The sequence below is a fragment of the Pseudopodoces humilis genome, chromosome 15 (assembly GCF_049639895.1).
Source record: "Pseudopodoces humilis isolate 2021_Gansu_Grassland_sample_001 chromosome 15, ASM4963989v1, whole genome shotgun sequence".
In the NCBI taxonomy this organism is placed as follows: domain Eukaryota; kingdom Metazoa; phylum Chordata; class Aves; order Passeriformes; family Paridae; genus Pseudopodoces; species Pseudopodoces humilis.
Window position 1 is genome coordinate 700526 of NC_142214.1, and position 21437 is coordinate 721962.

At 51.1% G+C, this 21437-nt stretch overlaps 1 protein-coding gene across 1 annotated transcript; it reads left to right on the plus strand.

The window, feature by feature from the left end:
* Positions 1 to 10923: 10923 nt before the first annotated feature.
* On the plus strand, positions 10924 to 20914 carry F9 (coagulation factor IX). Its single transcript, XM_005526221.3, has 8 exons — positions 10924 to 11065; positions 12834 to 12997; positions 13306 to 13330; positions 15308 to 15421; positions 16922 to 17050; positions 18975 to 19213; positions 19726 to 19849; positions 20180 to 20914. Exons 1-8 carry the CDS (start codon positions 10999 to 11001, stop codon positions 20725 to 20727), a joined length of 1410 nt encoding a protein of 469 aa, XP_005526278.2. The 5' UTR covers positions 10924 to 10998; the 3' UTR covers positions 20728 to 20914.
* The last annotated feature ends 523 nt before the right edge of the window (positions 20915 to 21437 follow it).

Sequence of the window (21437 nt, forward strand, 5' to 3'; positions counted from 1 at the left end):
TTTCTGAGAGACATCAGCTGATCCTTGCCTTTCCTTCTCCTGTCTGTGCTGGCTGGAGGAGCCAAAGGCTCGGCCCGTGGCTGTCACTACATGATTTTTACATCTGGAAGCACCGAGTGGAACAACCACATTCAGAGGTGTTGAAATGAGCTGCACAGAGGCATTTGCTTAATGAGTTTGATGGAGCAAGAATGAGACAGGCAGATGGGTGTTGAAGCCTGCTCCTCAAATGGACGAAAAGGTGCTGGAATCTGGCTGGTTTGAACCAGAGAGAATAAAACAGACCATAAAAATGAGTGTGAATGAGTGATCAGCCTGTCTCTTTCCTACATAAAAATACCATTAGCTCATTCCATGTGCCACACGTTATTTACTGAGGAGGTGAATGGAAAGCCTGTGTTCTCCACCCAAAATGCTGCTGCTAATGCACAAAGGCTTTTCCCTGAGGGCAGATGGAGGCAGGAGCTGTCCCCAGCACAGCTAACCCTGCTAAGGGGACAAACATCTCTTTCATCTGCAGTGGCAGCAGGCAAGCAGCTGAAAGTTCCCAAAGCAGCAGCAGCTCCAAACCCAGCAGAGATGCAGGAGCTCCAAACCCAGCAGAGATGCAGGAGCTCTGAACCCAGCAGAGATGCTGGAGCTCTCAGCCCAGCAGAGATGCAGGAGCTCTGAACCCCGAAGGGATGCAGGAGCTCTGAACCCAGCAGAGATGCAGGAGCTCTGAACCCAGCAGAGATGCAGGAGCTCTGAACCCAGCAGAGATGCAGGAGCTCTGAACCCCGAAGGGATGCAGGAGCTCTGAACCCCGAAGGGATGCAGGAGCTCTGAACCCAGCAGAGATGCTGGAGCTCTGAACCCAGCAGAGATGCTGGAGCTCTGAACCCCGAAGGGATGCAGGAGCTCTGAACCCAGCAGAGATGCTGGAGCTCTGAACCCAGCAGAGATGCAGGAGCTCTGAACCCAGCAGAGATGCTGGAGCTCTCAGCCCAGCAGAGATGCAGGAGCTCTGAACCCAGCAGAGATGCAGGAGCTCTGAACCCAGCAGAGATGCTGGAGCTCTCAGTCCAGCAGAGATGCAGGAGCTCTGAACCCCGAAGGGATGCAGGAGCTCTGAACCCAGCAGAGATGCAGGAGCTCTGAACCCAGCAGAGATGCTGGAGCTCTCAGCCCAGCAGAGATGCAGGAGCTCTGAACCCAGCAGAGATGCAGAATCTCTGGGCCCAGCAGTGCCCAGTGCCCACAGCAGCACTGGCCCAGCAGCCCTGGCAGAAGGAGCTGGGCAGAGCTGCAGATCTCGGTGCTCTGCCCCTCACAGGGTCCCACAGGAGGAGCCTGGTGGCCACGTCAGACACCTGGTGGCCTCTGCAGCACCCAGGGGACAGCATCCTTCTGGGCAGTTCAGGCTTTCATTTTCCCATTCCAGGGGCTCCTGTCCATCCCTCCCCAGGCCAGGAGGCTGACGAGGAGCAAAGAGGAGAACGGCAGATGGGAAAGAGGAAGCAGCACGGAGGGATGAACCTGCAGCCACATGGCCATAACTCTCATTAATAAACAATAAAGTAACTTAATTACTCCTGCTACCCTGAGATATCCCTGGAATCACTGCAATCATTACAATACTGGGGATGGTGCTGCATTTCAGACCCCATTTGGAGGCCCCAGGGCTGGGCATGGTGGCTGTATGTGGAAGTGTAACAACCCAGCACCCTTCTGCATTACACAGAGAAATCCATGAATCACCCCAAGCTATCGAGCCAGAGCTGAGCCCTCACTTCTGTCTTATCCCAAGAATTGTTCAGTTTCCCCCTGCAACAGTGACAGGCATCACAGCTTTGATGTGCAGGGAAGGAGTGCAAGAGGGATGGTGAATGGTGAGGGCAGGGGAGGGAGCACGGGCAGCACGAGCTGAGTTTTCTGTGCTAAAAGGGCTGAGGCAGCACCAGCAGCTCCCCCGTGTTCTCCAGCCCCTCCAGCAGCCCCATCCCTCCATCACCCCCATCCCTCCATCACTCCCACCCTCCATCACCCCCATCCCTCCATCACCCCCATCACCCCCATCCCTCCATCACCCCCATCACCCCCATCCCTCCATCCCCCCCAGCTCCCTGGTGCTGCAGGCAGGGACAGAGAGCCGGGAGGGAGCGCTGGGCTCTGCAGAGCAGCACGGGGACGTGGTGTCATGCCAAGAAAAGCAGGCAGGATGATTCAGAGTTGCTTTTAAACTACAGGCTTCCTTCAAAGTGCCAGCCATCTGCAGTCACACAAGCTGCAAGACAAGTGCCTAGGGGAGACAACTCAGTTTCTTTACTAAATGAAGTGGAAGAGGCACCTTACTCACTCTCACCCGCTCTAATTGCTGCTGTTTTCATCAACTTTCAGGCCTGAATGTTGAATAAGAAACAGAGTTCCTATTTCTAAAGCATCCTTGGTTCTTCCCTCTGTGCAAAGACAGTGTGATACAGAGGAGAGCCTAAAGCTTTGACGGGGCAGGCTGCTGGAGATGCTGCTTGCCTTTCACAGAGCCCACGGGGCAGGATGTTTCTGTCTCCAGGACATGCTGAAAACACACAATTTCCCCCAGACTGGCACATTTCAGGTGCTCAGATTAGTGGGGCTAATTCAGGGGGGTCTTGGGACTCTTCCCCTGGCACAGGGTAAACTAATTACCAGGAAAGAATTGCTTTGAAACTCTGACCTGAGCTGTGCAGCAGGAGCCACAGGTCACCCCAAAGCATCATTTTTTAATTCCACATCAGTGCTAAATGCATCCAGAATTCTGCAGCAATGGTACTTGACCATGACCTCTGTATTTGTCCCAGTGACCATTCACTTGCATTTCTTGAATGAAGAGGCTTCTTTTCAACTCCCAGGATGTGATTAGAGCTTCATCTGCTCTATTGGAAGGGTTCCCCTTACAACCTTTTGTTCCAAAGTGGAGAGCTCAGACTCGCCTTGGTTAACACAAAATTGTTATTTTAACAGCTGAGCAAATTGCTCAGGTTTCTCACAACAAGGCACGTTAATGAATCCTGCAATTATTTTTGTAAACCTTCTTAGAGGGGACCCTGATTAACCTTTTTGAGCTGCTGGCCCAGACAGACTCTTCATACAGCAATTATTGCACAGCGGCTCTGCTCCCCCTGCAGCGATCTGTGACCAAGGACCACACTCACATTTTGCCCATATGTGAACTCCTATTTTGTGTTTTTTTCCCAGTGGCCATCCTTGATTTGTGGGCTGGAATCTCTGGCCAGTGCCTTTTCCAGTCAGCTGATTTGCATCATGCAAAGGGAGAAGCCTTGGAGAGCACCCTGCAGCTGACAGTGATGGTTTTGAGGATCATTAGTTACACAATTTTATATCCCCCTAACACAGACTTTATTCATTTTTGTGCTCTCTAGTTACTTAATAAGAAGGGCTCTGAGATACAAATTTACCTATCTTGCTGAAGCCTAAATATATTCTGCTGTATCAACCCAAGTGTTTTCATCAACTAAACTTGTAAATTCACCTCAAAATACTACACTGGGCTCCATCAAATAGATTACATTTCCCTTAACGCACAACAAGGAAGGAAATTTTTCCTTCTATAATTCACTACTCGATCTAATTCTTTGAGATTTCTTTAGATAACATAAACAATCCATAAAATTTGTGATTCTCTGCATACATTCAAAACCCAGCAGGTTTAGTCACTGTTCTATTTGCATTAGCTTGAAGCATAAACACCAAAGACTTAAAAGAAACTCTATTTGGAGCAGGTAAAAAAACAAGCAGGAAAAGAAAACAGCAGCAAAAATAACTCCTTCCCTCTGCATCCTAATGCAAACCTAAATTCATTTTTATTTTAAGGCCCTGGTTGTTTTCTGCTGTTAAATGTACCACAGAGGCTATAGGACAGAGATTACACAGATCTGCCACGTTCTATGGAATGGAAAAGAGAGAAACTTCGAGGCTCTTGACAGATTATTCACACATTTAAGCACCAGCAGAATCAAGATGCATCAAATTTGCAGGATGGGAAAAACAATGGCTCCTTTTCAGAAGAGCTTGCTGCAGTTCCAAGTTTCCCCTCATTTGCAATAATTAAGCAGCAGTGAGATTGGCCATGTCGTTCAGACCATACAGAACATTTGCATCTCCTCAAGCAGGTGAGAAAGGGCTCCAGAAGACCCCGACTGGAAGAAATCTTTTCTCAGATTTCTCTGATGCTGTTCCTGCCCCTGGAGGTGTCAGCAGGCAGCTCTGACCCAGCTTCCATCCCTGCAGCTGTGGAGCAGGGGCTCAGAGGACACACACTCAGCTCCTCTAGGGATGGCAAAGGCTGAGGTGCTCTGGGCTCAGCAGAACCCAAGAGCTCTGCTCCCATTTCTGCTCCATTTCACGTGTCCCTGCAAGCCCCTGGACCTCTGCTCCAGCTGGGAGTGGGTCTTTCCACCCAAAAAACTCCTCCCTTAATGGCCACAGGGCAGCTGCCCGGATCAACCTTGCCCTTTGTGATCACAGGTTCAGCTTTGTTCCCTTCCACCCCAGCCCTGGGCTGCCTGCTGTCCCCTCCAGGTGCTTTAAAGCTTCTTTCTTAACCACTCACCCCCATCCCTGCTGCCACTGGGCATTCCCAAATTCTTACTCTCAGACAAGGGACTTGCCTTTAAATCCAAGCCCCTCTTTATTTATTACTGCTTTATACTCTTCTGCTCTTAAAGCACTGTTCCCTTCCTCCTGCAGGACACAAAATTTGGATTAAAAAAGGCCAAACCACAACAAAACCCCTGAAAAGACCTCACCTCAGTGTAGTGGGATGTCTCCAGCCTGCAGGCTATGCACACACTGGCAGATGTAGATTTGCTCTTTTCTGCAGTTAGGTATTTTGTAACTTTTAAGAGGAAATGAAAGAGGAAAACTGAATGGACATGAAAAATAAAGATCTGCACCAGCTCTTCTTGCTTAGGCTTCTACAGAGCCTGTGCTGGGGAAAAGGTGTTACTCAGATTTAACTCTGAATAAATTGCCTTCTGGATGGCTCCAGCTCCTTCTCCAGATAAAGACAAAGCTTCCCCATCCCCAGGGTGGCTTTGCAGGAGGATGCCTGGCGAGGAAATCCACAGGCAGACCTTTCCAGAGGGGAGAGCAGGGCTGGGGTGACTGCAGGACTGCTCAGGCTGCCGGGCTGGGAGCAGCCACAAACCCCAGCACAAACCCCAGCACAAACCCCAGCACAAGCCCCAGCACAAACCCCAGCACAAACCCCAGCACAAACCCCAGCACAAACCCCAGCACAAGCCCCAGCACAAACCCCAGGACAAGCCCCAGGACAAGCCCAGGCTGCTGAGCCCACGGAGGTGGGAGGTGGCACCTGAACCTCAGGGATGCAGAAGGTTTCCCACAATGGAATTCTCCCCCAGGTTACTCCACTTCTGGTATATTTTGCCTTTAGTGGCACACATGGCAATTTGCTTGTCTCTGATGAGTTTGTCAGTGTTTACAGCAAAAATGAAGGCACAAATGGCATTTAGAACTTTCACCAGACGGATTAGAAACATTAATTAAAACACATTTGATTTCAGGCACGATCATTTGTTTTCCCTCATTCAGCCACCAACAATTTGCTGCCACCTCACCTTTTCCATGGAGCCTGGCTGCAGCAGCCCTTGGAGGGCTCAGTTCCCAATCCAGGCTCTTCTGGCACCAGAGCTGGGTCCCTCAGGTGGGAGCAGGGCGTGGTTTCACCAGCTGAAATAGCAGATTGTGGAGGGGGGACACTGTGCAATTTGAAATCCTATTCAATAATCACATCTTGCTTCTGTTCTCTACTGTGTAGAGAACCCTTTGAAAGTTTTAAAGTTGTTTTTTGGGGTTGTTTTGTTTTGTTTTGTTTTGTTTTAAGAAAGAAGTACAGGCATTTGGGGAGAAAAAGTTTCCTCAGATTTCTCAAACCTTAAGTTATTGTCCTCTGAGATTACAGCTAAAGGGAAAAACAGAAGCTAAAATAGAACAATAAGCCCCCAAAGGTGCCACATCTACAGATGAAGAACATGAAGCACATGAAGAATTCAGCGTGGGGAGCATTGGTGGATCTGCCCAGGGAAATACCAGCACTGCTCCAACAGGGACAAGAACCCCAAAAATGTGAAAGGCAGAGGAGTTCAAAGGGGGAAACAAACCCAAACCCATTTCTGGCTGTGCTACAGAGAAGACAACAGCGCTGCTCATTTCTCCAAACACTGTAATCTGAAGTGGCATTTTCTCTTTGTTTTTAATCAAATGGATTGTTTCCCTCCTCAGAATGGTGCTGAGCCTTTTAACGCCGCCGCAGAGCCAAGACACTGCTAATAAATATTTAAAGTCTCAGAGCTTTAAGTGAAAGGAAGGATTTGTTGGATAATATTTCATTTCCTTTAAACTGTTTATTCACCATTAAAATTGAAAATTTTAATTTTATGGGGATTTCTCAGAGAGCTGATGTTCAGACATTTCCACAAAAAACCTGAGAGTGAGGAAGGCAGTCTATAAATAACCACCTTGGAAATAAACTTCTGCAGATTGGACATAACCCAGATGAGATTTTCAAGTGTGTGGTAAATTACCCACAGCCAGGGCATAGGTCAGAAGTATTTACTACACTGAGCTTCAATGCTCACATTTACCTGGCAGCAGTGTTTTAAACCCAGAACAAAGAGGCCTGAGGGTCAGTTTTGCTCACCTCCAGCCCTGGGTGAGGGTTATTTATTCTATTTATTCTATTTATTCTATTTATTCTATTTATTCCTGGGCTAACAGAGCAGTTTTGTCTCCTGGCCTTGCAGTAGTGCAAATGATTAAATGCAGGAGGATGAACCCAGAGTTTGGTGCGTGCTTTGCAGCAGAGGATGGAGGATCCCCTCAAGGGCAGGACAGTCCCCAGCAGCAGGGAGGGGCTGTCCTGGGCACACTGGAAGCCACCCCTGAGGCTCCCTGGGCCATCCTTCCCAGCTTTCAGAGGACAGCCCCGGCAGTGCACAGGAGTTTGGCTGCCTCTCCTGGTGAATTTGGCTGCAAATTATTCTTCAGAGCAGGGCTCTGCTGGCTCTGGGAACTGGCAAGGCAGAGCATCCATTAGTGAGCAGAGTTAGCAGCAAAAGCTCTCCAGGGCACTGGGTCAGGGAACAGAAAACCCAAGTAGGTCACACTCACTGAAAACACCAATTCATTCCTCACTATTCATGGTATCACACTCCTCTGAGGGACTGGGGATTTCAGCAGGAAAATTGCAGCATCTCCCTGTGGAGCCAGAGCCGTGGGTTCACCCGTGGGGTGCGTGGATGTGAGCTCACAGGGGAGACTGTGCAGACCCTCCCCCTGAATTCCCACCTTCGCTGCCTCTTGCAATGTCCCAGAGCCCTGGGGAGGGGTCCCAGCTCCTCCAGCTGCCCCTCAAGTCCATCAGCTGGAAGGGATGTTCTTAGAGCAGAGAACAAGCTCTGAGTGCCACTGCTTTAAGTACCTGAGACTCAGGGTGGTGACAATTAGGGATGCACAGCTTAGAAATATCCCTCTCTGCACACCCTCCCCCTGGATTTTAGTGTTGATACCACAGAGAGCTTTGATCCTAAAGGGCAAGAAGGCAAACTACAGAGAGCAGGAGGAAAGGGAGGTGGGAAAAGTGAATAGGACACAAGGATGCCCTGAGACAAGGAGAAGATAAAAACTACAGATGAAATATGATTAAGGCAAAGAAAAGGAACAAGGGAATAGCCACAAATGTTGATTTAGAAGATGGGCAGAACGAGAACACTGAATGTTTCTTACTTTAAGCTCGGTGTAGGTACAAGAGCTTTGGCTTTGGTTTGGGTGTGCTGGTTGAGACTCGTTTCACCCCAGCTTGAACTGTCCAAAAATGAGGCTTGATGTGATCTGTCAACTGAGGCTGCTTTTCTGGTTAAAGGAAAGGAGAGAAAGAGACACCTCCCTCCTCCAACACTAGGCACAGTGGATCCTGCCCTGCCAGTGGAGAAGAAATCCAGCTCAGCTGGATGCAAGACCAGCCTCTGTCACACACGTGCCTGGCCTGACAGGGGTTGTGTCATCTCATGCCAAGACACAGCAGCGAGCCAGGTTTTCAGCTTATATTTAATTCAGCTCTTGCTCTGTACACTGGTGTTTGAGCCTGCTGATCTACCTGACCCATCAAAACCTGCAGGAGCCGAGCTTTCTCTCTCTGCTTTAGCCAGAGTTTGAAGTGGAGATGGAGAATTCTAAATTTAGAGTGGCTTCAGCAGCACGCTGTGTCTACCCGTGCTTGCACTCTGCTTTCTGAAAAGATGATGACCAAACCAAATCCAGATTTCCTTTTAATCTGGCCTATTTTAAATCAAACTGCAAAGAAAGATACTAAAGCTGCTGCTGGGAAACGTGCTGCTCCATGAATTAGTAATTGTGTTTATCTTCTGCACTGGGGATTTTTTGCCTGTGTTGCTGTTTTCTTACTGCCACTCAAGATGAGGAGCCTGTATTTGAATGAGACTATTTCAAAGCACTTTTACACTCATGTAGAGTCAGGCACTTATTTACTTTCTGACAGTTATTTACTTCCTGTAAATATTTCACAGCCACAGGACCTCCCAGATGAAAGCAGTTTGCTCTGTGCTCCTGTTCAGGAGTCTAATTAAAACCAGAATAAAATGGGAGGGATGGAGCTAAGTGCTAACTGCAATGGATGGATCTAGAGGGAATTCTGCAAGGGAGCCTTTTCTTGGCACAATTACTGAAGCATAAAAGAGAGGAAAAGTGCCCAACTGAAAGCTGAAAGCCCTGGGATGGATGAGGAGAGGAGAGGCTCTGAGAGATGGCAGAGCCAGCACTGAAAAGCTGATCCTCGATTTCCCATCACCGAGCCCAGCCACCTCCTCTGGCCTGAGCCCCCTGCACAGCACAGAACCGAGAGCAGCAGCAGCTGGAGTGCTGTGAGCCAGCATGAGCTCACATCATGAGGCTCCCAAAGCCCCCCTGCACTGCCCAGGACCCCTCACCTGCTGGCCAGACACACCGGCTGCCTCTGGGGCTGACTTCAGCAGGGCTGGTACCTTCTCCAGGATTTTAATGATTTCAGCAGCACTGCAGGGCTCCGTGGCTCTGCTGCCTTTCCCTTTGCATCATTGCCACAGCCAGAGCTGCAGGAAAAGCCAGCCACTCCTAAGCAATCACACAGAGAAGAGAAAAAAATAAAGATCAAGCATTACTTCCCCTGTTCTGGTTTTTGTTTTAGAAATAACTTCTTTGCTCCTGGTTAAGGACAGATTATTGACCACAGCTGTCTAGAGGGCGAGGGCAAATTGCTTCAGGTTTTGAGTGAGGATTTTTCGCTTAAAAGAGTGCATTTGGAGATAAGGGAGATTATGAGCAATCCTTTAACAAGATCCTCAAGCCATCAGGCTGTTTAACATTATTGATCAGTGAAGCCAGAGCATATTCCTTTAAAAAAATCTATCAGATTAAAATGGAAATAGTTTTGTGGTTCTGACTTCTCACAAGCTTCATCTCCCTTGGCAGCAGAGCTCTCCTCTGGAGGGGGGGCAGCCTCCAGGCCAGAGGGGTGAGGTGCCCTGCAGCCCTGCCAGCTCCCTCTGCCCTGGCCCATCCAAAATCCCAAACCACATCAAACCAGAAGGGACATCTCCTAACAGCTCATGGCTACAGCAAGCTGATTTAATAGGAAGGAACATCACTTGGGTGCTATTTGAAACACTCTTCTTTCAAGAACATTGGACACTAAGTGAAAAAACTTCCAGATGTGATCGATGCCACCCAGCTAAACAACAAAGCCTTCATCTCCAAAGGGCCCGTGCTGGGAACACAATTCTGAGGATTTGTTTACAAAATAAATAAAAAGAAGCACTTTTCTTTCAAATTAGTGCCCCAGAAGTTGACAGCAATAATAGTAAACAATAGAAATTATTTGTATTAATATCCACATTTATTCTAATGATGTTGGAATTCTCTGTGAAGATTAATTGGCAATAATGTTGCAAAAACTCTTACACATGAAATATGCACCATAAACCTAAAATAATTTGACTGACCTATGTTCTAAAGTGAAGTATTTACAGTAATGAGATTCTAATTATCCTTTGTTATGGCAGGCCATTATCCACACTCCTCTTTATTGACAGGAGATGTATTGTTTCAGCATTTTAGCTCAATTTATTTTCTCACATTTGCACTTCCTTATGCACAGAAAATGAGAAGCGATCATTACCTTCTTCACTTTGCATTCAATTTACATCAACAGCACATTACCTCATCCCAACTCATTTATCAACCACAGAAATTTGGTAACAAAAGCTACTGTCAGTGATGAATAAAGACCATTTCAAACTGAGCAAGAAGAAACAAGATGAATTATAGGTTTCAGGACCTTTTGTTTGCTCAAGAAAAGGAAGATGAAGGATTTTTTCCATCTAGACAAGACAGATCTCACGAGGCTGTGACTCTTATTGAGCATGTCCCCATCACCTGTGGCTGCTGGGTCTGAGCTGCACACACAGGGAACTGCAGATACCAAGAACCAGAAATGTCTGTGCCCTTTCCTCACACAGGGAACTGCAGATACCAAGAACCAGAAATGTCTGTGCCCTTTCCTCAGAGAGGGATGTTGCTGATACTCTGGAGTGAGTGCACAGAGGTTCAGGAGCTCGAGCACAGGCTTTAGCAGCCACCAGGGCTGCTGTGGCTCAGAGCAATGGGCAGAGCAGGGGACAGTGGCACAGCCAGCAGGGCACAGCCCTGGCCCCACACACGGCTCTGCCAGCTGGGAGCACCCCAGGAGCACAGAACACCCCGTGGAACACGAGCACTGCCCGTGCCAGAACATCCAGCTGCCTTTGCTGGGCACTGCAACATCTGGGGACCTTCAATTGAAGGGTTACTCAGTCAGTAAACAGCGCTTGCACTTTGGAACCATTGACCGAGCTGCGCCGCCCGGCCAAGCTGGCAGCCAGAGGTGTGGGCAGGGGGGAGAAGATGGCAAATATCCCCCTCATACTCTCCATGTGTCTTCTGGGAGCTTGTCTTGGGGGTGAAAATACAGGTGAGTTCATTTAACACCGAGCAAACCCTTCACTTTTGGCTGCAGGGTGTTGCAGACAGCGGCAAAGGGACGGTTTGTCACTCGGTGCTGCAACAGCTTGTGCAGCCTTGTGAGAGACAACAGCTCACAGGCATTGCTGCATTTTATAGATCCTCTTTAAAGCTCTGGCTCTTTTCTGGGGGAATGAAATAATAGCTTTAATGCTGATTTTATACAGCATGTGTCACAGGGATTAATTTTAAGAATGGATTTTTGCATCTTTAAGCTTTCAGAGCTCGATTCAGCCATTTTAAAAGGCACACACAGAAGGGGAAAGGGGAGAGTGCTGCTGGTGGAGGACAGTCACACTTCTCTGTGTGCCACCACTTTGTCCTGGAGAACAAGCAAGTGCTCACCTCCATAAAACACTCATTGGATTTGCCCTGCGAGGATTGTTTAAAGCCAAAGCCAGTGTGATTTTAACAAAGGCTGTAGGATGCAGCCAGAGCTGGAGACAAGACAGAGCAGTTGATGGATGTGGGCAATCACACACAGTAATGCAGGCTGTTGCTTGATTTATCTGTAGCAGCAACTGTTCCAGCATAGGCTGGTTCACGTCCAGTGTGAGTTCCTGTTTGCTGCAAGGCTGCCCTTTCTTCTTTCATTAAAACATTGCTGGAAACTGGTTTAAAAAAGGCTCTTTCCAAAATGTTTGCTCAGCAATGGAACGTGAACAGAACCTCCTATTTTTGCCACCATCCATCCAGGTGTTCCTGCTGTGAAACAGAGTGGGCAGGACAGGTGTGACCACGGCTCCAAGAGCTGCTGCCCCGGCCCTCTGGTGACCAAAGGGACGTGCTGAGCGTGCTGGGGAGGGTGGACAGAGACGAGAGGCTGGGCAGGCAGAGCAGGGACATCCCCTGCTGGAAGGATGTGCTTTAGGGAGGTGAAGAGGAGCCCTCAGCAGAGGTGGGTCAGGAGCAAACCTGCCAGGGGCTTCCACAGGCTGGTCCCTGCTGCTGTCCCTGCTGCTGGGACCTGGCCCTGCCAGGACAACAGCCAGGGTAGCACCATGGCTGAGGGCTGCCCTCACCAGGCAGCCACCACAGCAAGGCTGGTGGCCACTGTGGCCATCCCACCCAGGCTGGGGTCCCTGCAGTGCCAGCAGCTCAGGCTGGTGGCCCTGCCTGGGGGTGTGGCCCTGCTTGGGTGCATACAAGCCCCCACAGCCAGGAGGTGGCCCAGGGGTGAGGAAGGCTCATGTCCCCCCTCCAGCCTGCAGGAGATCCCGGGACCCAGGGCCTGAGGATGAGGAGGAGGGAGAGGAAGAAATGCCCCCTTGCTTGCAAGGCCACAGCTGCTGGCAGAGGCCATTCCCAGCCAGCACAGGCAGACAGAGCAGGACCATTCCTGTGGCCAGACAAGCCTCACCAAGCAGCAGCACACAAAAGCTATTGTTTTCCCCCCTCAAACAGCTTATTCCAGTCTGTGCATCTGTGGTGGGAGATTCTTACACCACCTGCTTTAGGGTATTTTAAGCACCAAACTTCAGCACTCCCAATCTCTTGCCATCAGTCATTTCTGCACATTGGCTGTTCTGACGTTTTTGGCTCTGCAGATTTGATGTTTGGATTGTGCTCCAGTTGGGCAATAAGGAAAGCTCAGGTGCACAATGACAGCCCTGAAATGTCTCTGGCTGTGGGGCAAAGGGGGTGCACAGCTGGAAAGGGCTGGTTTCCTGGGAGAACAGAAACTCCCAGCCCAGCCCCTGCTCCTGTCCCCATTTCAGTGTTCATTGAGAACAAAGAGGCGAGCTCCGTCCTGCAGAGGCAAAGGCGAGCCAACTCCAACAGGCTGGAGGAGGTCATTCCTGGGAACCTGGAGAGGGAATGCATAGAGGAGAAATGCAGCTATGAAGAGGCACGAGAAGTGTTTGAGAACGAAGAGAAAACGGTGAGTTCTGATGCTGCTGGGAAATGGCAGCACCTTGCTCCCTGCAGCCCCCTGCTCTGAGCCCTGCAGCTGGGGCAGGAGGGGGAACAGCAAGGACAGAACCTGCAGGGCTGGGGGCAGCCTCTGGCACGGCTGATTTCACCTGGGGAACCGCTCTGAAAGCTTCACCAGCCACCACTGGGATTATGGAGGTGCTGCTTTCCCTGCAAGTCTTTCCTTCTGCTTCGGAGCCATCCAGGCACTGCTTCAGTCACACAACACCCAGAAATTAGAAAACAAAGGAAACTTTTTCTTTTTTCCCTCTGCAGATGCAGTTTTGGAAAACATACGTTGGTAAGAGCTGCTTTCTTCATGTTCTAATGCTTAATATTCCTGTCTCAGTGCATACAGACCTGATGGATCTGTATCAAATGTATTTCAGCATCCAGAAACTGTAATGACAGAGCCAGTCAGGGCCTTGCATTGCACATCCTGCAGCTGCCAGCCTGGGTCTGTCCCGTTGGTATAGACATGGCAAGACAAAAAAAAGAAAAAATAACCCAAAACCCCCAAAAAAGTCTTAGTGTTTTATTTGCTCAAGCAAGGTTTTTCTGAACAAATTTCAAAAACCTCATGGAACAAAAGCAGTTCAGGCAGAGTACTGGATCTCATTGAGCCCAGGGCACGCTCTGGGCTTCAGCTTCAGCTGTGTCACAGAGTAAAATAGCACAGCAATAATTAACACCCCTTCAGCAAACTGCAAATGCTCTGTTCTCAAGCAGAGATCTCCAGATAAGGCACAGCCTTGTGAGGGCACAGCATGAATCCCCAGAAATGCCATATTAAAGTGGAGACAATGTGATCATAGCAAACAGCTGTTTGCAATTCACACCATTGCTCCCAGACCCTTACTTCAGTTTTCTTTCCACATCTACTTCTTCCTTTTCAGCCTCCATCCCCAGCGGCTGCTCGGTCCCTTAACAAAAAGATTTCAGTGCCCACTACACCATCTGAAACTAATTTTAAGGACATTTCAAGAAATGAACTGTTTTGTAGATTGGCAAAATGCCCAGAACATCTCAGTAAAAAGCCTTAAATAATTCCGATTACTCAGTCCAGACTATAAAATAAAAACATTACATTTGCATTGTAGGACAGCCCTCTGAAATCACAACTGATGGAACTCAACACTGCATTTGTTTCCCTGCCACTGTAACAAGTTAGCTGATGAAAAGTCCGGAATGCCATCCATTCCTGTCCCCTGAGGTGCCGGGTTTGCTGTTCAGAGTGAGCTGCTGTTCCCAGTGTGCAGCCCACGGGAGCTCCCCTGGCACAGCACCCAAGCCCCAGCTGCCATCCTCCCCCTGCCTGCAAACCTCCACCCCGGGACCCAGACAAGCCCAAACCATTCTGTTCCTGTTTGCATTTTGCACTGCAGCCCATCCCTGAAACCCCATTAAGTACCTCACTGTCCTGCCACTTCTCAGGACACAAACACAGCCTTGCCCTTTCCCTGTGCCCTGGCACAAGCATCTCAAAGGGCTTCCCCCATCATCCAGCATCACTGATTTACTTTTCCAAAGTTTTAGATCATCAGTTTTGCAATAGTGAGTATTTTCATTAAAGCCTTGGGTTCTCAGCTGGAGGCAGCTGTGAGAATAAAAGCCCTGGCACACGAGGAAAGAGCCAGAGCAGGTAATACAGGTACAGGATGGAGAGAGAAGGAACAACGGGAGGGTTCTCAAGCCCAACACACACAGGTCTCCACACCCCAGTGGACAGACCCAGACTGTCACAGAGCACTGCTAGTGTTAGAACAACCCAGCTCAGGAGACTCAGAGCACTCTGGAAGTAGCAAACCTTCAAAACTTGTCTAATTTGGCCAAGCTGAGATGATGACTGCAGAGGGGTTCTGCTGAAAGGAGCAGAGCTAACCCTCAGGGGACACGCTGGGACTGGGGTGAAGCACTGCTGCTGCTGTTCCTGTGCTGCCAGGGCTGTGGCACACCTGCCTGGGGGACCTGACCTCCCCCAGCACCAAGGAGCTGTGCTGGCCCCTGCCCTCTGCACAGCGAGGCTCCAGCTGTGCTCAGCGAGGCTCCAGCTGTGCTCAGCGAGGCTCCAGATGTGCACAGCGAGGCTCCAGCTGTGCTCAGCGAGGCTCCAGCTGTGCACAGCGAGGCTCCAGCTGTGCTCAGTGAGGCTCCAGCTGTGCTCAGTGAGGCTCCAGATGTGCACAGCGAGGCTCCAGCTGTGCACAGCGAGGCTCCAGATGTGCACAGCAGCCGTGCAGGAACCTGTGCTCATTAACTCTCCTCTCCTCTCTCCGAGATGGGGACCAGTGCAATCCCAACCCCTGCAAGAACGGAGCCTCCTGCGAGGATCAAATCAACTCCTACGTGTGCTGGTGCCCAGCTGGCTACGAAGGCAAGAACTGCGAGATAGGTACGTGCCAGGTGCTGCTCTGGCAGAGCCTCAGGGCACCCAGGAGTGCTCCTCTCCTGGCCAGAGGCTTCAGACACTCGGTGCTGTGCTGTAAGGAACGGGGAAATGCAGCCTGCTGCACCGGGGCTGCCAGGGGAACAGCCTGGGGATGCAGCAGTGGGTATCTCTGCTCCTGCCAGCCCCACCTCTGCTCCTAGGGAGGGCTCCCTGCACACTCCAGGTCTTGGGCTCAGCTGTGGCTGATGGCAAATGGTGACACAGAGCCCTTCCTTTATGCCCCAGCCCTTCTGGGCCTGCTCAGCCAGGGACACCCTGCTGAAAGCAGAGTTTCCCCATGGAACCCCCATTCTCCCCTTTCCCTTTCTCACGCCAGGCTGAGCAGCAGGTGCTGGGCAGGGCAGGATTATCCTGACTTCCTCTCAATGGCACTCTGCTTAATTCGTAATTATAATTATCAGCAGCAACCTTGATTCTGGAGGCAAATAAAAGGCAAATATTTTCCTGATGGGTTGAGGAGTTTATGAAAACCAAACAGCTGATAATTTAAGCAAGAGGGGATATTCAGCTCTTATAATATAATCAGGGGCTGTGCAACTCGCATAATGTGCTAGACTCGCTGCACTAATAAAAGATTCTCTTTCTAGTTGTGTTTCTGCTCTGGCAAGAGAGGAGTGTACGTTAAAAAGAGCATTTCAAAGTTGCATCAAATTTAAATAGTCTCATTGCAGATTTCTTGGGGAAGTCAGGAGCAAAAATAGAGCTGGAAGTGAGGCGTGAAGAAGAGCTCTGTAAAAATAGTAAATGATGGCATTAAAATGGCTACAGGAAGGGAGGTGTCCTTGAGGAAGTAGGAGTGGAGTTAATCTGCTGTGAAGTTATTTGAAAACTCACTGAGAATTGCAAGGGCCTCTGCAGACTGGTGGTTTCCCACCTCTGAGGTGTTCCCAGCACAGAGGAGTGAGGGGTGGGGAAGGACAGGAACCTCTCTGTGCCTCAGGCTGGGGCTTGTTCCATCACACATCCCTGGAGATGGCTCCTCCAGCCCAGGCTGGGACACGTCACTGCCACACCAAGGCTGGAGCCCAGTCTGAGCCCAGCCATAATCCCAGCACAGAGCCCTGCTGGGCACAGCTTTGCTGCTGATACTCGCTGCTCTCCCCCACTGCCAAAAGCCCAAGAGTGGGGAAATCACATGGCTTCTTACCCAATATTTGCGGGAGTCCTTTAGGGTCAGGCTGCCAAATTTCAGCCAGCACGCAGCTGTTGGAGGCAGGAGGCTCTGCCAGGGCTCTGTGGGGCTCTAAAAGCTCCTCAACCTGCCCACTCAAATGAGCAGGGATGGGAGTGTCCTTCTTCCCCATCTCCTTGCAATCAATCATCTGTTTTCCATAGTCTGGATCAGCCACGGGGGCTTGCTGAGCCCAAACCCCAGCTCTCAACAAATCTCTCACCAGCTGTGTTTCAAAAGAGCTCTCACAGTTCCCTTTCCATTTTTTTCAGACTTCACTTGTGCTATTAAAAATGGAGGCTGCAAGCACTTCTGCAGCCACCAGCCCCCACAGAAGGTTGTGTGCTCCTGTGCTGCTGGCTACAAACTGGCTAAAGATGGAAAGTCCTGCGAACCTACAGGTTAACTTTTAAACTGTTTTTAAGAGATTTGGGTTAAAGTTTTCAAGGCCTTGTCCTGGATTTAGTTACATGAATTTCATAGAGGCAATATCCTGCTGAAAACCTTGTTGCTTGTTTTCCTGCTTAGCAAAGGTGGAGCCGGACCCTGCAGTTTCCCAAGGGCAGATGTGGGCTCTGGCAGGAAGGGTTCAATGTGAGCATCCCTTTTTTAGCCTGGGTGAGTGGAGAGGGTGGGTAGCTGTGCAGGAATTTGTTCAAAGGCAAGTGCTCGTTTCAGATGGCTGCTCAGCCAGGCTCCAGCCATCTTACAGTTCTAAATCTGGATCAGAAATTTTCTGAAGGCAGAAAGGTGATGTTCAGCTACACCAGCACCCAACCAGGGCTCACTCCTGTGTTCTTTCAGTAGGAGCTAGTGGTTAGTTACTGATTCTACACTGAGGATGCTCTGAACTTTTCAGAACAAAAGAGGACTTTGCTTACTGTCACTGCTCCTGATGGTCTGTTCATGGCTGGTCCTGACCCAGTGCCGATAATCTGGGTTGGGTGGGTACAAGTGAAGCCTTGTGCTGGTGCTGTCCTGCCAGCAGTGTGTATCTGCAGAGTCCCTCAGCGAGAGCTGCACTCTGGCTTAGCTGCTGTATTGGGTGGGGTGGAAGGAAAATGCAGCTTCCCAGAGGGCTGAAGAACATCTGGTTCTCCTTGTGCTCCCTTTGCCCTGCTCCTAGACCATTACAATACCCATAACTACACTGACACGTGCAGACCCAACCCACAGCAGATGGATTGGGCATGAACATCTCAGCAGCACATCTGGCAGAGAAGAGATTGAGCAGATAAATATTTTGGCATCCAAAGTCAGTTTAACATCAATGCTGTCGCATTTCTAGCACCTGACTGCAGCGGGTTTGCACACCCAAGCTTGCATGCAGGTACCTGCACAGGGGAGCTCTGTCAGCTGCAGCAGGGAGCACTGAACTCCCGAATGTGCTGCCTGTCAGCAGTCAGCTCAGGAACTGTCTTGGCCTGGGAATCCTGTTAACAAAGGATCTCATCAAGAGCTCGGGCCTGTGTTGCCCAACATGCTGTATCACTTTCACTGGACCAGAAAGGTTTACAGCTAGCAAGATCATCTTTCAGCTTGGGTGATTGCCCTTCCTGCAGAAGCTCCTTTGTTGGCTCTGAAACCTTCATTTCATAGGCTAAGCCAGCAGGTACCACTTCCCATCACTCAACACTCATTTGAGTCCTGTTCCTGAAGTGAACTGTTTAAAGGATGAAGTCTCAGTAGGCCACACTCACATCTGATTTTACACTAATGTTTGTTTGCTCAGTGCTTCTGAAAGCTTTTCAGATGAAAGACAATGCCTGGTGCTATTTACTATTTTGACTGCCACTACCAGCAGGAATTCGGCACACACTGCGTGGGAGAGGAATGGGAAGAGCTCGTCTGAAACGAGCCTACAGATGAGATCTCCATTAACAGAGGAAATATACAACTCTAGGAAGAGTTTATTAATGTTTTCCTCACCTTGGTGCCAAGCAGGATTATCTGTACAATTGGCAGCAGCTATTTCCTGCCCTCTCCCAGCTGCTGTTTGTTGTTCTGCAGTCACTGGCGGCCGAGCCCCGGCTGCCCAGCAGAGGATTCCCAGGTATGCAGCACACATCCTGCCCAGGGCAGGCACAAACGCTCAACACGAGCCTTTGTCACTTTTAAAGCGGTTCAGGTGTCATTTCCAAAGCCCAGAAACAATCTGTGCTTTTGCTACATTGACGCATCCCTGGTGCTGCGGCTCCAAGGTGCAGGGCCCCCGTGGTCAGCCCACCGCCCTGCTGGTCCCAAACCGAGGTGAGGCAGCACCTCCCTCCTCTCCAGCCCCTCTGGCCACACAGCCAGGCCCAGCTGCGACTGTTCCTCTCCCAGTGCCATATCCCTGCGGGAGGATCACGGCTCCCGAAGCCAAGAGGAAGCTCACCCGCTCCATGAACACCTTTGAGCACTGGAACATCACCGCTGATGATGCTGACGATGGCCCTGAGGAGGAGCTGGACAACAGCACGGACAGCAGCGCTGCAGCCACCACCAGGATCACCCCCGTGCTCAGGACGGGCACGCGCGTGGTCGGCGGCTCGGACAGCCTGAAAGGAGAGGTGCCCTGGCAGGTACCAGCTCTGTCTGCAAACCTTCTGCAACCCCAGCAGTCGCTTTCTGAGTACAGGGTCATCTTTTAAATACCCAAAGCCTGTCTCTGAGGTTAGACTGGCAATAGTCTCCAGCCTAACAGGAGCACAGCTCCTTTCCATCCACAGCTTTATGCCACAGCAACAAAACTTGCCTGCGTGGGGCTCTCCTCTGGCAAAGGCAGGCAGAAGTCAGGGTCACAGCAGCTTTACCTGCTGGGGCACAAAGGGTTGAGTTACAGCAGCAGATTGCCCAATAGTCCATGAATGTACCAGAAGTAAGCTGAAGGCTGAGGGAAGGGAGTTTTGCAAGGAGCAATGCAACTTATTTTTTAGCTCCATCAGTTTCAGCAGATCACAGAATCATCCAACAGTTTGGGTTGGAAGGGACCTTAAAGATCATCTAGTTCCAACCCCCTGCCGTGACCAGGGCCATCCTCCACTGGTCCAGGCTTACACAAACCCCAGAGTGTGATTTCCCCCTGCTCCCACAGGTTCTGCTGGTGAACAGCAAAGGCTTGGGCTTCTGCGGCGCATCCATCATCAACGAGAAGTGGGTGGTGACAGCAGCACACTGCCTGAAGCCGGGCTACACCCACAACCTCACTGCTGTGGCAGGTGAGCACCTGGGCAGGAGGGGAGGGACACAGGGCTGGCCCTGGCTGGACAAGGCATGGCACAGGACACTGTGACCACCCTGATGGGCACGAGGGGCACGAGGGGCTGCAGGGCCTGACACGGGTTCCTGCAGGGCCTGACACGGGTTCCTGAAGGACCTGACACGGGTTCCTGCAGGGCCTGACACGGGTTCCTGCAGGGCCTGACACGGGTTCCTGCAGGACCTGACACGGGTTCCTGCAGGGCCTGACACGGGTTCCTGCAGGACCTGACACGGGTAGGGCACGGCTCTGGTGCCGGGGGATGCCCCAGTCACGGCGCTCCCCGCAGGTGAACACGATCTCAGGAGCGACGAGCACACGGAGCAGCGGCGCAGGGTGGTGAGGCTGCTCCCCCACCCCACCTACAACGCCTCCATCAACGAGTACCACAACGACATCGCCCTCCTGGAGCTGGACCGGCCCCTCACCTTCAACAGCTACGTGACCCCGGTGTGCCTGGGCAGCCGCGAGTTCAGCAACGCGCTGCTCAGGCAGGGCATCGGCACGGTCAGCGGCTGGGGCAAGCTGCTCTTCCGCGGCCGCACCGCCACCACCCTGCAGGTCCTCAAGGTGCCCTTCGTTGACCGGCCCACCTGCCTCAAGAGCACCTCCACCAGCATCCTGCAGAACATGTTCTGTGCCGGCTTCCCGTCCGGGGGCAGGGACACCTGCGAGGGGGACAGCGGGGGCCCGCACACCACCGAGATCGAGGGCACCTGGTTTCTCACGGGCATCACCAGCTGGGGAGAGCAGTGTGCCCTGCCGGGCAAGTACGGCATCTACACCAGGGTCTCCAAGTACGTGAAGTGGATAAAGCAGAACACGAGGCTCCCCTGAGTAGCAGCACCGTGCTGGAGGAGGGACTGGGGAGCTGGAGAGGGCCCACAGCCATCTCTGGGGTTTTCACATAGCATCGCATTTCAATAAACATTTCTAAATGAAATAACTTTTGCTCTTGGAAGGCAAAAGTTGGGAGAATGCGACGAAAATGTGGTAATAAGGAAATAAAAAGCCCTTTGAACGATCCATGGCTGCGTTTCTGGATGCGCTGGCACTGCTCTGCTGCTGTCAGTCCCCAAATCCCGAATGCAGAGCTCGGTGGAGCAGCAGGGGAACGGCTCACACGAGACCCCAGAGCTGGCACACAGCAGCGTGGGCAAGGGAAGGCCAGCAGGAGCAGGAGCCCACGAGGGAGGTGAACACACACCAGTGCACACACAGGGCTCCCAAACAGAGCTTTTCACATCACTCAGGCTGAGCTACAGCGTGGGCAGCAGCCCAGAGGTGGCTCCTGGCAGCCCTGCCCAGCGCTGGAAGGAAAGGGAGCCTGGGAATGGCCTGACCCCAGTGGGATGGATGCAGGGGAGGCTGGGGACACCCTGACCCCACTGGGATGGATGCAGGGGAGGCTGGGGACACCCTGACCCCACTGGGATGGATGTAGGGGAGGCTGGCACTGGGGACACCCTGAGCCAGGGCAGGGTGGCAGCAGCTGCTCCTTCAGACTTCAGCAGGAGTGCTAAGGTGCCTTTCTCACTTTCATTGCC